The sequence below is a fragment of the Lissotriton helveticus genome, chromosome 6 (genome assembly GCF_964261635.1).
Source record: "Lissotriton helveticus chromosome 6, aLisHel1.1, whole genome shotgun sequence".
NCBI lineage: Eukaryota > Metazoa > Chordata > Amphibia > Caudata > Salamandridae > Lissotriton > Lissotriton helveticus.
The window spans coordinates 170,363,180-170,376,819 of NC_136067.1; the positions used below are offsets into that span (position 1 = coordinate 170,363,180).

The 13,640-nt window shown below is 51.5% G+C and overlaps 1 protein-coding gene across 3 annotated transcripts in view; it reads left to right on the plus strand.

Moving 5' to 3' along the window:
* BLK (BLK proto-oncogene, Src family tyrosine kinase) overlaps nt 1–13,640 on the plus strand; it is a 410,535-nt gene that overhangs the window by 320,565 nt on the left and 76,330 nt on the right. For 2 of the 3 annotated variants that reach the window (XM_078647568.1, XM_078647569.1), the window contains one exon: nt 7,824–8,003. The exons of the other annotated variant lie outside the window; for it this stretch is intronic. In XM_078647568.1, the coding sequence (XP_078503694.1) occupies nt 7,824–8,003 (180 nt within the window). The remainder of the gene's footprint in view (nt 1–7,823; nt 8,004–13,640) is intronic. 3 annotated transcript variants of the gene reach the window in all.

Below are 13,640 nucleotides of genomic sequence, written 5' to 3' on the forward strand. Positions count from 1 at the left end.
GACTGTTAAATACCAAATTTCACTACCACTTCTCTGTATTTTGAGGCAGTTTCATCAGCAGACAATAAAATACCACATTAGACCATTTTATCTCAGTTCCCAAATTTCTTTTATCAGTTCAGACTATACCCACTACGCATGACTTGTAAGGTGAGGAACTTGTCAAGCCACATGAGTAATTGTTTTGACTCAACTGGAGTTTTCAACATCAATAAATAACATATTCAGTCACATGTGTGCACAGTTCATCCCAATAAGCATGAGACGTGTAGTCTGCAGAGAATTTTGTGCAGCCTGGGGGTAACCCCAAAAAAACAAAAATTGAACGTTAGTCCGCATTCACGCCAGTGGGGGATGTACCCTGAGTGATAATCCTCTGTAATGCAGTTGGGGTCCCTGTGTCAGTGTCTGCCCCAAAAGTTTGGAGACCATTAAATCCCATTGAGGCGCCAGCGGGGAACATACTAATGCCAAGTAGGTCCTCTCTTCGTAGCGCTGCACCCTCTGCTTTCGCCCAGTAAAGCAGGGATCGGCGCCAAGCAAGTGGGTGGGGCGACAGGGGGGATTTCCATCGCTTGGTGATCATGCACTTGGCTGTTATTAGACCTAGGTCTAGAAACCGTGTGGCAACTCTATATTCTTGTTTCTGCTGAAGAGGTGCAGTACATGGGCTTCCCAGGTTCAGGGAATGGTGCGGGAGGTGCAACTTGTGAGGGTAGCCGTCACCGTGTTCCAATAGTCAGTCAGGGCCGAGCAACCCCAAAGCATATGAAGCAAGTCGGCATCTAATTGGCGGCAACGGGGTCAAGCCGCATCTATGCGGAGGAAGTACCTGTTGATTTGGGCTGGGGTAAGGTAGGCATGGTGCAGTATGAAAAAATGGTATCTGCTTGAATCGCTGATTACGAGGGATGCGGGTCGGACTGCCTCGGGCAGCCATCCATTCCCTATCTGTAAACGCCCTTCCCAGGGTCCCCTCCCAATGAAGTCATGCGAAATCTGCTTCCATGTGTTGTCGAAGTGAAGATGCGAACCAGCGCGTGAGATATCCCCCTCTCCCCATCACGTGAAGGTACTGCAAAGTGTGGTGTGTGGGAGGTTCCTGAATGAGTGCACCCCATTTGGACGCTAACGAAGCTATGAGTGTTTTGTGTAATAACAACTGCCCAGGATGTAGATTCTCCTCTGCTATGAGTTCCTAGAATAGAATGAGTGCCCTCCTGAAAGAGGTCCCCCAATTCTTGTATTCCTTCCGAGGCGCAGTGATGTAACTCCGCCGCCGTCGTGTAGGTGTCCCCCCCCGTGGAGTTCCCAACAGCGGGATGGCAGGTGCGTATGGGACAGTGGTTCTAGTGAGGAAAAGGCACCTACGGAAGCATTTGGGCACTACAGTGAGGAGAAAAATATCGGGGGGTCTAAGTGTGGAGCAAGGATGGAAAATCTGTAAAAGGGTTTTCAGCTGTAGCGGAGGCTGCAGAGAGGCCGTGTCCAGTAAATAACGGGAGGACATCCACCTGGCGATCCATTGCAGTTGGGAGGCCAGGTAGTAATGTTCGAAATTGTGTACCGCAAGGCCGACCAGCTCACTAGGCAGATAAAGCTTTCCCATGTCCACTCTGTGCCATGATGTCCCCCTTATGAAATCCGGCACTACCTTTTCCCATTGCTTTAAGAAGGGAGGGGAGATGATGAGGGGTAAAGTGGCAAAGTAATAGAGAAGGCGGGGAAGAGCCACCATTTTAACCAGGGCAATGCTACCAGAGATCACCAATGGGAGAGTCTTCCAGAAACCCATCTGAGATCGAATCGCCGTGGCAGCTCGGACAACATTCCAGTCAAAGAGGTCAGCTTTGGTGCGATAAACCCAGACCCCCAAATAGCGAAAAGGGTCGATGCACCAGGCCACAGGCATCCCCCCAAGCGTGTAGCCTGGATCAGGAGTATGCCCTAAGAACGGAGAAAGTATGGATTTTGTCGGGTTTGCACCCGCAAAATGGCTAAGGGCTCGATCAAGGGAAGGGGGAATGTCATGAAGGTCCCGAGCATATAGTAACAGGTCATCTGCGTAGAGCGAAATGGTGTGTATGCCATCGCCTAGCTCAATTCCCATATCGACATGCGTGCGGATATGGGCCGCCAGCGGCTCCACCACTAAAGCTATTAGTAGCAGGGACAACGGGCATCCCTGCCGGGTCCCATGTCCCTCCCGAATCGGATCTGGAATATATGTGCCCGTCCAAACCTGAACCGATGGATTACGATATAACAGTTGCACCAAGCCCAGGAAGTAGGGACCAACCCCAAAACGAACCAGGGCAGCAAAAAGGAAGTTCGAGGCCAGCGAGTCAAAGGCCTTCTCAAGGTCTAATACCATGCAACCAGAGCGAGGCCAGGCGATGGGGGCATATTCCGCCACCCGAAAGTAGCGGCATAAGACCTTTGCCATGAGCTCATAATCTGAGTTCAATATTGCAATCCGCCGATAGGAGCCGGGAGACGCTGGGTCCTTACCAGGTTTCGACAGAGACACCACATTAGTGGTACGCATGTTTGGGGGCAGAGTCCCTTCCGAGATTGCCTCCAGATACATCGAGTGTAGGTGCGGCACCAAGTGTTCCGTGTAGGTTTTGAAAAACTCCGTTGGGAGGCAGTTCGGCCTCGGTGTTTTACCAGAGGACAAGGAACGCAATGCGTCTCGTATTTCATCCTCAGCTAGAGGAGAGTCCAGCTCTAGGGACTGGTCTATCGTTAGAGTGGGCAACTCCACCGTGTCCAGGAAGGATCCCACATATTTGGGCGTTGCCCGTCAGGAGGGTCTCATATAGGCGAGTGTAGTGTTCAGTCATCAGTGTGTGAATGTCTCTCGGGGTGCTGCGCTCCCTACCAAGGTTGTCTAGTAAGAAATGTATGGGGCGTTGGGGATGTTCTTGTCTAATCAAATAAGCAAGTAGTCTCCCGGCTTTGTCTGCGGCAGAGTGAGAGCGGATTGAATGCACCAAATAGTTGTGGCAACGCAGGCGATCCAGAAGTGCCTCCTGTTCGGTATGGGCAACATTGAGGTGCTGTTGTCGCGCCGGGTTGGTGACAATCTGTGACTCGAGTAAGAGCAGCCGTCCCTCAATGTGGGCCAGTGAGGTGTCCAATTTTCTGCGAATACACCAAGTCTGTCCCAGACAATGACCCCTAACCACCACCTTAAAGGCCTCCCATTCAGTAAGAACCGAGTTCATGGAACCGGTATTAAGTGCAAAATAGCTAGCTATCGATGATTCCAGCGAGCTTCGGAAGAGGGGGTCTTCCTGAGTCGCGGTCTGCAGGCGTCAGGTCTGAACCGGAGGGGGTTGCGTCCCCCAGGCCAGGTGCATCACCAAGGGGTTATGATCAGAGTGTGTCCGACCAAGATAATCAGTTGTTTGTATCAAGGGGAGGAGGGCTGCAGATGCAAGTATACGGTCGAGGCGCACATGTGAGGATGATGTTCCTGCCAAACATCTGAAAGAGCCCAGTTACCCAGCTAGGCATTTAAAAGGCGAGCATTAGAGGAAGCTGCAGTAGTAGTGAGAGGGGGAAAGGAGCGGTCAAGGGATACGTCGAGTACTGCATTAAAATCACCTCCCAGGAGCCACGGGACATCCCTCCACCGGAGCAATATCTCTGAGAGATCACTCAGAAAGGTGCCCTGCGCAACATTGGGGGCATATAAGGAACCTAGCAAAATTGTTTGGCCATTCAGTCTGCCACTTAGCAGGACGTAATGCCCCATTGGGTCTGTCAGGACTTCCTTCTCCTCCCATGAGACCCCTGCCTTAACCCATATCATCACCCCTCTAGCCATGGACGAATAGTTGGTACTGTATATCTGGCCAGGCCAACGTCGGCGTAAGCGGGTAGCTTCAACAGATGCCAGGTGCGTCTCCTGTAAAAATGGAGCACTCGTCTTGTGACACTGCAAATAGGCGTAAACGGCGAACGCTTAGAAGGTGTCTGGATGCCCCTAACATTCCAATTTAGGACATTAAGGTCAGTCATCGGGACAAGTGAGATCAGTGTGCCCTACCCGTGTGGTGCGGGGCCCCACGTGCGGTGGACCCCCTTGGATGGGAAGGACGGAGAGACAGTAGGTCTGTAGGGGTGGCGACTCATACAGGGGGAGAAAAGTAAGAAAGTGGGGCAGCAGGAAACCTTGCAACAGGAAAAGAGCAGAACCCCAACATGAGGAACTGCCCAAACAATCATGCCAAATCATGGCTACAGGACTAGTGTCATTGTATGACTTTGGGGGGAAAATAGACCAGTGAGAGAGAGGAGTCCATGTAAAGACCGTCCCCTTCAATTCCCCCAAGAGAGCAGGAGATAGAGCATCACAAAAGTACGAAATGAAACATGCCCTGGAGCACTATGGTGTTCTAACATGTATACAAATCAAAAGTCAAATAATGCCGTCTGCAGTTTGTGGGGTGATACCCCGGAGCGGGGGAAAGTCCGCATCCAGGGACCATTCAGATGTGGATTTGGCGGCTCTGGACTGGGGCGGAGAGGCAGTAGAGATAACTGGGGACGGGGATCTGGAGGACTGGAGGGCCGCTATTGCTGGCCGGGCCCCTTAGCGTTCCAATCAGATCTGGTCAAGGCTGGGGATGGCTACTGTAGACCCCGCGCTCTTGGCTCCTCTCCCCCTGCATCTGCCTCCGCGTGGGCGTTCAAGGGGTCGAACCTCATCAGAAGATTTGAGCACCGTCGCCAACCCATGTTCCTCGAGCTAGTCCCATGCCTCTAAGGGGGAGTCAAAATACTTTGTGTTGCCATCTCTAATGACCCCCAATCTGGCTGGGAAGAGTAAGGAGTAGCGGAGGTCCAGGTCGCAGAGTTGTTTCTTTACTACGATGAAGGTGGCTTGTCTCCGTTGTACCTGAGCCTTGTAATCTGGAAAGAGAGAAACGTTGACATTCTGTACCTTAGGGCCGGGTTGTTTGCCCAACTCCCGTAGAATGGTACAAAAGGGGGTGGTGATGGACGGAGCATCTGAACCAATCAAACACTCACACCCAGTCAAAAGATCTGGGTTTGATCCATCACCGTTCTTTAGCCCACTCTGCCACCCCAGTTCAGACATGGCCATATGCAAATCAGTCTGACCCTGTGCCTCATGGGAACAGTCCAGCCCGAACTGCCAAGCCATGCCTTCCCTGGACCGGAAACAAGCTTCCGAGGACCGGTTTCTGGCATTACAGCCGTCTTAGAATAGCATCTCTGTATCCAAAGTTCATGACACCAAATAAGAAGGGACGAGTGCGAGCTCCAGGAGGGGGCCTTCGAGTGGTATTCGATGGGCCCGTTCCACCACGATTTGTGGGAAGAGCGATCCAGAGGGCATGATCTCTTTCATCCAGGCTTCCGTAAAGGTCTCCGGGTCCCGCCCCTCTGTCCCTTCAGGGAGATTGACCACGCGCACATTATTACGGCGGGAACGGCCCTCCGCATCATCCACCAGGTCCAGTAGATCCTGAAGCGGGGAGGAGCAATTCCGGGATCGGGGTTGAAGGTCTGCCAGCGTAGCCTCTGCATCGCGAACCCGGTCCGAGAGTTTGTGTTGGTCAGCCCAGAGAAGCGTGAAGTCCGAGGTGATAATGTCAATCCAGTTTTCCAAGGAGGTGCGGGTCAAGTCCAGGGCATTGCCAATCCGTTCAACCGACTTCAGTACAAAGTCCAGCTCGGTGGCACTGTCAGGCTGACTCATCGCAGCTGCTGATCCAGGGGTCTTGAGTAATGTCCTACCCGGGCCACCAAGGGGCACATCACGAGGGGTGTTGTTACGCGGTGGCCCATGCCGATCTGCTGAGCGCTTCTCATAGAGAGCGAGGCTGGGATGTCAAACCACCGCGATTTCCCAGTGTAGTGGTCACGTCGGTGGCTAAGATTGATCACTCTGCAAGGCGGTTTTGTTCCAACCAGTGATGTGCCCAGCCATGATTTCCATGGTTATAGGGTCCCACTGGGCGGCTCGACTCCCCACACAGGGGCCACAGGGGATGCAACAGATGGGGAAAGTGAGGAAAGCACCCCGCCTTGTATATATGTGGTACCACAGCTCAGACTCTGGTTACGGGAAGAGTCACTTAGAGCTATCTGCGGCCGCTTCAGTTGAGGGACCCCCAAGGTAGTTCTGTGCAGAGTATACGCGTCTTCCAGGAGGTTTTACTGGCCGACAACCCACAAAGAGTGTTTAGGTGAGGCGCCCTAGGCCCGGCCTGACCCCCATGGTCCCCACCTACAGGGCGGACCCCGCCACCGGCAACACATGGCCTCTCGCCACAGCGATCACTCCGTCAGGGGTGGGAGCAGGATAGAGCGGAGGTCCGATGGGTATAGTTCAGCCCCACTGCCCTCCAGCTCACCGCCAGTCGTAAAGCACAGAGACTGAGTGTGTCGTGGCCCACTCTCAATGCCACGCCAAGGCTCCAGAACACAGGAGGGGGCCACAACAGACAGCACAGCGTGCAAGCCGCCCCTCAGGAGGAAGGAGGATGCAACACCAGCAGGTCCTCAGTACCAGTGCGGAGAGAGCAGGGCCATCCCTCGGTCCCCGCAGCTGCTGCAGGTGAGGGGCTCTCGACCCGACCGACCCACGTGGCTTTCTCCCTCATGGCAGCCGCCGTGCCCCTCTCAGGTGTATCATTAGAAAGAGTCAATGTGAGGCCCTGGGCCCGACCTTTCCCCAAGGCCTCCACTGTGAGAGAGACAACCCGGCTCACCAGCCTGTCTGGTCTGCCAGGGTACACGGCGTATTCCGGTGGGGGCCCTAGGCCGACCGACCCCTGAGGTCCCCCACCACAGAAGAGATAACCTGGCCCACTGGCCCATCAGGACTGCCACCCCATGCGCTCTGTTCCGGTGGGGGCCCTAGGCCCGACCGACCCCCGAGGTCTCCCACCTCAGAAGAGATAACTCGGCCCACTGGCCAGTTCGGAATGTCTCCCCACGCGCTGTGCTCTGGTGGCGGCCCTTGACCTGACCGTCCCCCGTAGCCCCACGTCCCCAGGCAGACGCTGCAGATACATTTGGCGGGTCTACCTTGGCAGCAGAAACCTCTCCGGGCGTCTCCAAACAGCAGGCAGCAGCGGCCTCCACAGCAGCGGCCCAGCCCCTCGTGGCAGGCACTCCCCATCGGCAGCCCGGAGGCCGCCTCCGTCGCCTTTCAGAGTCGCGCCGCACTTGCTGCAGCCTTGCCGAGTCAGGAGGCAGCAGTGAGCGGCGGGCCCGGAACCATCATGGGGACCGCCACAGCAGCAGTTCAAGGAGCCGGGCGCTCCGCAGTGACCTACCATGCGTCCGGGCTTTTACGGCACAGAGGGTCACACCATCAAGAGCAGCCGTGAGCCACCTCCAGGGTCAGGATGACCCTCACCAGGTACGGCGGATATGCACAGGCATGGGGGATGCGCGGTAAGGCCGGGAAATCTGCCTTTCCGACAGGATGCCCAGGATAATGAAGGGATTCAACGCGGAGCATTAGTAAGACGCGTCCGTCATCTTCGGCGCCTGGCCACGCCCCCCTACCACCACTGGACAATCTTAACTTGAAAAAAAGTAAAAGCAAGCTGATATTTTCAACACATTTCAACAAATGTTATTGAACTTGAAAGGGACATTTCATTAACAAAAGTTGAACTATAAAATGAGTTTACCTAGTGTCCTCTAACACATAAGACTGCACTCCTTAAATCAAAGTACTTTGGGTTTTTGAAGGTCGTTTGTCGTTCACAAACTATGCTCACAGTATTACTATCCTACTTTTAAATGAGCCATGCTTTATTGTCTTTTAGGGTATTATAACAACAAAACAAAAGTTGCTGTTAAGACGTTAAAGGAAGGGAGTATGCCTACTGAGGCCTTTCTGGAAGAAGCAAATTTGATGAAGACCCTTCAGCATGATAAACTGGTTCGACTCTATGCTGTAGTCACCGAAGAACCAATATATATTGTGACTGAGTACATGGCCAAGGGTAAGAAGTCGGTTGTCCTTTATCATGTGTAAGTGATATGTTTCATGGTCCTTCTTAGTTTTCGTCTATTTTTGAAAACATACTACAGTTTTAGGAAATGCTTGTACAGCTATACGAGCTTTGGGAATTTCTAATAGTCTCTAGTTTTATTTACTCCATAATCTTGAACTATACGTTTGAGAGGAAATTAGAGGTTCATTTAAGGCCTCATATGTTTATATAACGGTCCCAGGCAGTCTAGGCTGATTGTAAGACAATGGTGGCATGAGATTTAGTACTAGGCATACTCCCTCTCATTAACTTAGCATTATTCAATTCTGCTGGGGTCATTGTTTTTTTTTACTTAATTTTTTTATATCTTTTTATTGAAGAGAAACAGGTGCCATACAATAGAATAGATTACAACCATATGTAGGTGAATAGGCCAATGCAGAGAAATCAATACACAGGAGTATGAGACGTCAACGTCGACAAGCATATGAAAAAGGAGAGACAGAATAATCAACAACCTCGGTAAGCATCAGTCTGCAGGACCCGCCCACACACGATTCAGGATATTTAAGACCAGAGTAGACACCCAGATAAGAGAGAAAATTCGATTCAGGATAGACAACCCACCTCTCGTAAAAAGGAGAAAAAAAGGGAAAAAACAAAGGCCATAGAACTAAACAAAGACAAAATAAAAAAAAACTCAAACCCCCCACCCTGCACCCCTGCAATGGCTACGGCCTAACCCCACTAGCAGCGTGCCTGTCGCCCAAGAGTTAAACCTAAAAGAAGGAAAAGAGTGGAGGAGGAGATATCAAACAGGCCCCCGGTCTCCCTTACCCCCCGCCAGAAGCAACCCACCCCTAAATATAATCAAGACAATTTAAAGCTACAATTACAAGCCAACCGGGGGAGTTTGTAAAAACCACCCGACTCCCTCATCATTATAGGTTACAAGTCCCGTAGCAAATGACGCCATTTTATCAAACCCAGACAGTCGAATTCAACCCTGGCCACTCCGATTTTTCATGCGAGCCCTCTCCGCTCGAACCGCCATTTCAACAGAAGTATCCAAATGTTCCAAAAAGTGAAAGTCAGTGCGGTAGGATCGAAACCAGGATATTAGTACTCGAAGTCCACAAGTCCGACGGAGATGACTGTCCACCAAAGAGAAGACACAAGAACGTGATTGAGCCCACTGGACGGAAAAGGATAATGAGTCACTCCGATAGTCACTGAGGAACTTATAATGGAGTATAAGATCGTCTATGTCCATCTTGGGCGGTATCGGTCTTGCGCATGATGAGCGTATGATAGTCCCAGGCTCGCTAGCTGGTATTTGGGAGCCGACAGAAAACACCAAATCTGGCTTCCGCACGGGGCCCTCAGTCTCAGGCTTAACCTGCTCCGCGGGTAACACAGCTTGTTTCAAACCTATCGAGGGGTCGTAGTCTGGTCTCAGACAGATATTGTCAACTGTTACGACCATTTTCTGGATGATGGCGGTGACCTGCGAATGGAGCGCCCCAATAGCGGCCATTACGCTCCGCAGCGACGGCGTATATTCCACCCGCTCCATCCCCTCTCGCAAAGCGACAGATCAGGTCTTGAACCCCGGAGGTCGACTACTACGGGGTATCAGGCACAGGAGGAGTCGATGGCAACAGCGGGCGCTCTCAATTTCGCGATATCGACACCTTCGCCGTCGGCAAGGATCCAAGCCCGTCGACCCCGGGTGCCTAGCAGAGCCTCCGGGCAACGGACCCCCGACCACAGCGACCGGCGCGACATGCCGCTGTATCTTCGGAATCAACCGACCACAGTCTCGCCATCCAAGTCAGTCAGGATATTCTCCACTTCAGGAGACCGGACGCCGCCCAAGTCCCGCGGCCGATGTTGTTCAACTCCAACCCGGATGGGTTAGAAATCGAGGCCCCGGCTTCAACGCTGGGTTAGGCCGAGAATAAAAACACGGCATATCTTCATCATTCGAGAAGCTGGAAATCTCGGGATTGCACCTTTAGGGTCAGGAACACCTCAGTCACCCGGGAGTCCGGTGCAAATTCAAGATAAATACCAGGATTTACGAGCTACTGGCGGAGGTCGGCGGAGCCGGGAGCTTACGCGGCCATCTTGATTGCTAGCGTAGCTCCTCCCGCTGGGGTCATTGTTGACTATTAATTGACCAGCCTGCAATAATGGGCCAAAGTATTGAGGGCGAAGGGAAGGAACACTTGATAGCTCGTAATGCCCGGCAGCTTTGATCACCGGTCCACTGCTGGTTGTTATTACTTTTATTTTATTATTTTACTTTGTACTACATCATCTGTCAATTGCTGTTTTTTTCTTAAATATTTTTCTTATTTTATTTTGCACATAATGTTTATCGCTCGTTATCTTATGAAAGACCTATGTTCCATTCATTACTCTGTCATATTTTGGCACATTGTAGGCGCAAGGAATATATGAAACCAGAAGTACATATGCAACCGCAAAAATAGATTTAATATTTTAAGGAATTATACACCGATCCCTTACAAGACCATTACATCTTTGAGAAAAATGAAACAAAAATGTTGTAGGCAATAAAAATCATGGCGATCCAAATATGACAAAAATGAAAAAGCTAGGTATACAAATCTGATAAAGGAATATATAAGGCTTATTGAGGAAATAAGTAAATATTTTACAGAAAAAATGTACCTTGCAGCAAATCCATCTAAAGAGCATTTTAAAACTGTCCAATTATTTGTGAGTTCTAACCCCCTCAAATGATCCCCGCTCAGCTAGTCTTTCTGTGATAAACTGGCCACATATTTTAAAGATAGAGTGGAGGAGGTTTACAGTGCATTTGATTTTATACACCCAGTTAGTGATTGCATTGAGTCATTGCCTTTGTCTGTTAAGTATGACGGGCTTTGCAAATTTCCCGCCTTTACAGTTGATCAGGTCGTTAAGCTAATCAGACAAACCAAATCAGGAGCCTTGTCATACCTCTGATGCGTGTGGTGGCTCAAAAGATAGCCCTGGCTCTTATGCCTCTATTCAACACTATTATCAAGGACTGCTGCTTTCCTGAAGACTGGAAGAAGGCTTCAGTCCTTCCACTACTGAAAAAGCCTGCGCTGGATCCTATGATAGAGAATCATTATCGACCTATATCGCTATTACCAATTCCAGCAAAAGGTATTGAAAAACATTTCAATACAATTCTGTCTGGACACTTAGAGAAAAATAAAATGTTGAATGAACAGTTCGACTTCAGATCAGGCCACAGTACTGAGACTGCTCTAGTTGCAATCTCAGAAAGAGATTAGAGCTACCCTAAACAATGTTGCAAAGGCTGCGGTGGTCCTTTTAGATCTCTCCGCGGCCTTTGATACAGTCAGCCATGCGGTCCTTTTAAAGTGGTTGGCTGTTATTGGGATTACAGGATCAGCTTTCGACCTTGTCTTATCTTTTTTAGGAGGTTGAGAATAAAAGGTGGCCTTTGGGGAGTTTAATTCTAAATCTTTAACCCTCCCTTGTGGGGTCCCCCGGGAGTCATCTCTCAGCCTTATGCTGTTTAATATGTATGTGACTCCATTAGCCAAGTTCATCCACTCATTCGGATTTGCTACAGTAGCGTACGCAGATGATACTCAGATCGCTGTGTCAATCTCCGGTAATGTGGAGGAGATTGCAGGGCGGTTTAATAGGTGTATGACTGCCTTTGTCAGCTGGATGAGTGGGAACTGTTTAAAGCTGAATTCTCAAAAAACAGAGGTTCTCCTTGGTAAAGGTGTTTCATTCCAGAACCAAACATGGTGGCCTCAGTCATCAGCTCCTAAAGTAAAAAATCTAGGTGTGATATTCGATGCTGAGCTGTCATTTGTGGAGCAGACTAATAAACTGATTTCATCCTGCTGTTTACTATGAGAATGTTGAGGATGGTACTTTCAATCAATCAATCAATCAATCAGTTCATTTATAGAGCGTGCTACTCACCCGTCAGGGTCTCAAGGCGCTGAAGAGAGGGGGGGGAGTTACTGCTGCTCGAAGAGCCAGGTCTTGAGGCGTTTCCTGAAGGCGAGATGGTCCTGGGTGGTTCTGAGGTGTGCGGGGAGAGAGTTCCATGCTTTGGCTGCCAGGTAGGAGAACGATCTTCCTCCGGCGGTGGTGCTGTGGATCCTTGGGACGGTGGCGAGGGCGAGGCTGGCAGAGCGAGCGGCTGTTGAGGTAGTCGGGGCCCATGTCGCGGAGTGCTTTGTGTCCATGGGTGAGGTGCCTGACGGTGATCCTCTTGTTGATGGGGAGCCAGTGCGGGAGTTTCAGGTGGGCGGATATATGGCTGTGGCGAGGAATGTCGAGGATGAGGCATGCGGAGGCGTTCGGTATGCGTTGTAGTCGTTTCTGCAGTTTGGCGGTGGTTCCTGCGTATAGGGTGTTTCCGTAGTCCAGTCGGCTTGTGACGAGGGCATGGGTAACCGTCTATCTGGTGTCGGCGGGGATCAACCGGAAGATCTTACGAAGCATGCGCAGGGTGTTGAAGCCTGATGATGAGACGGCGTTGACTTGCTTGGTCATCGTGAGGAGGGGGTCCAGGATGAACCCGAGGTTGCGTGCGTGATCCGAGGGGGTCGGTGCGGTGGTGGAGTCGTCCCAGGCGGATGGGGATTGTCCGAGGATGAGGACCTCCATCTTGTCTGAGTTCAGTTTAAGGCGGCTGAGCTTCATCCATTCCGCAACCTCTTTCATTCCTTCCTGTAGGTTGGTTTTGGCGGTGGCTGGGTCTTTGGTGAGGGAGAGTATCAGCTGGGTGTCGTCGGCGTAGGAGATGATGTTGATGTGGTGTTTGCGTGTGATGGTAGCGAGGGGGCTCATGTAGGTGTTGAAGAGGGTTGGGCTGAGCGAGGACCCTTGGGGTACGCCGCAGATGATCTCGGTGGGTTCTGAGCGGAAGGGGGGAAGGTGGACTCTCTGGGTTCTGTCGGAGATGAACGAGATGATCCAGTCCCGGGCTTTTCCTAGGATTCCAGTGGTGCAGAGGCGGGTTACTAGGGTGCAGTGGCACACAGTATCGAAGGCTGCCGAGAGGTCCAGGAGGATGAGGGCGGTTGTTTCTCCATTGTCCATCAGGGTCCTGATGTCGTCGGTGACTGCGATGATGGCGGTTTCTGTGCTGTGGTTGGCTCGAAAACCTGACTGGGAAGGGTCGAGTGATTTGTTGGCCTCGAGGAAAGCGGTCAGCTGTTTGTTGACGGTCTTCTCGATTACCTTGCCAGGGAAGGGAAGAAGAGAGATGGGGTGAAAGTTCTTCAGGTCCTTGGGGTCTGCCGTGGGTTTTTTCAGGAGGGCTTTGAATTCTGCATGCTTCCAGCTCTCGGGGAAGGTGGCGGATGCGAACGAGCTGTTGATGATGTTCCGGAGATGGGGTGCGATGATGGTGTTGGCTTTGTTGAAGATGTGATGGGGGCAAGGGTCCGAGGGGGAGCCAGAGTGGATGGAGTTCATGATGCTTATGGTTTCTTCGGAGCTGATAGGGGTCCAGGAGCTGAGGGTGGTGGTGGGGCCTGCTGGTTCGGTGGTAGGCGGCGGGGTCTGGGGTCCGAAGCTGTCATGTATATCCGCAATCTTACGGTGGAAGAACGTGGCGAGGGAGTTGCAGAG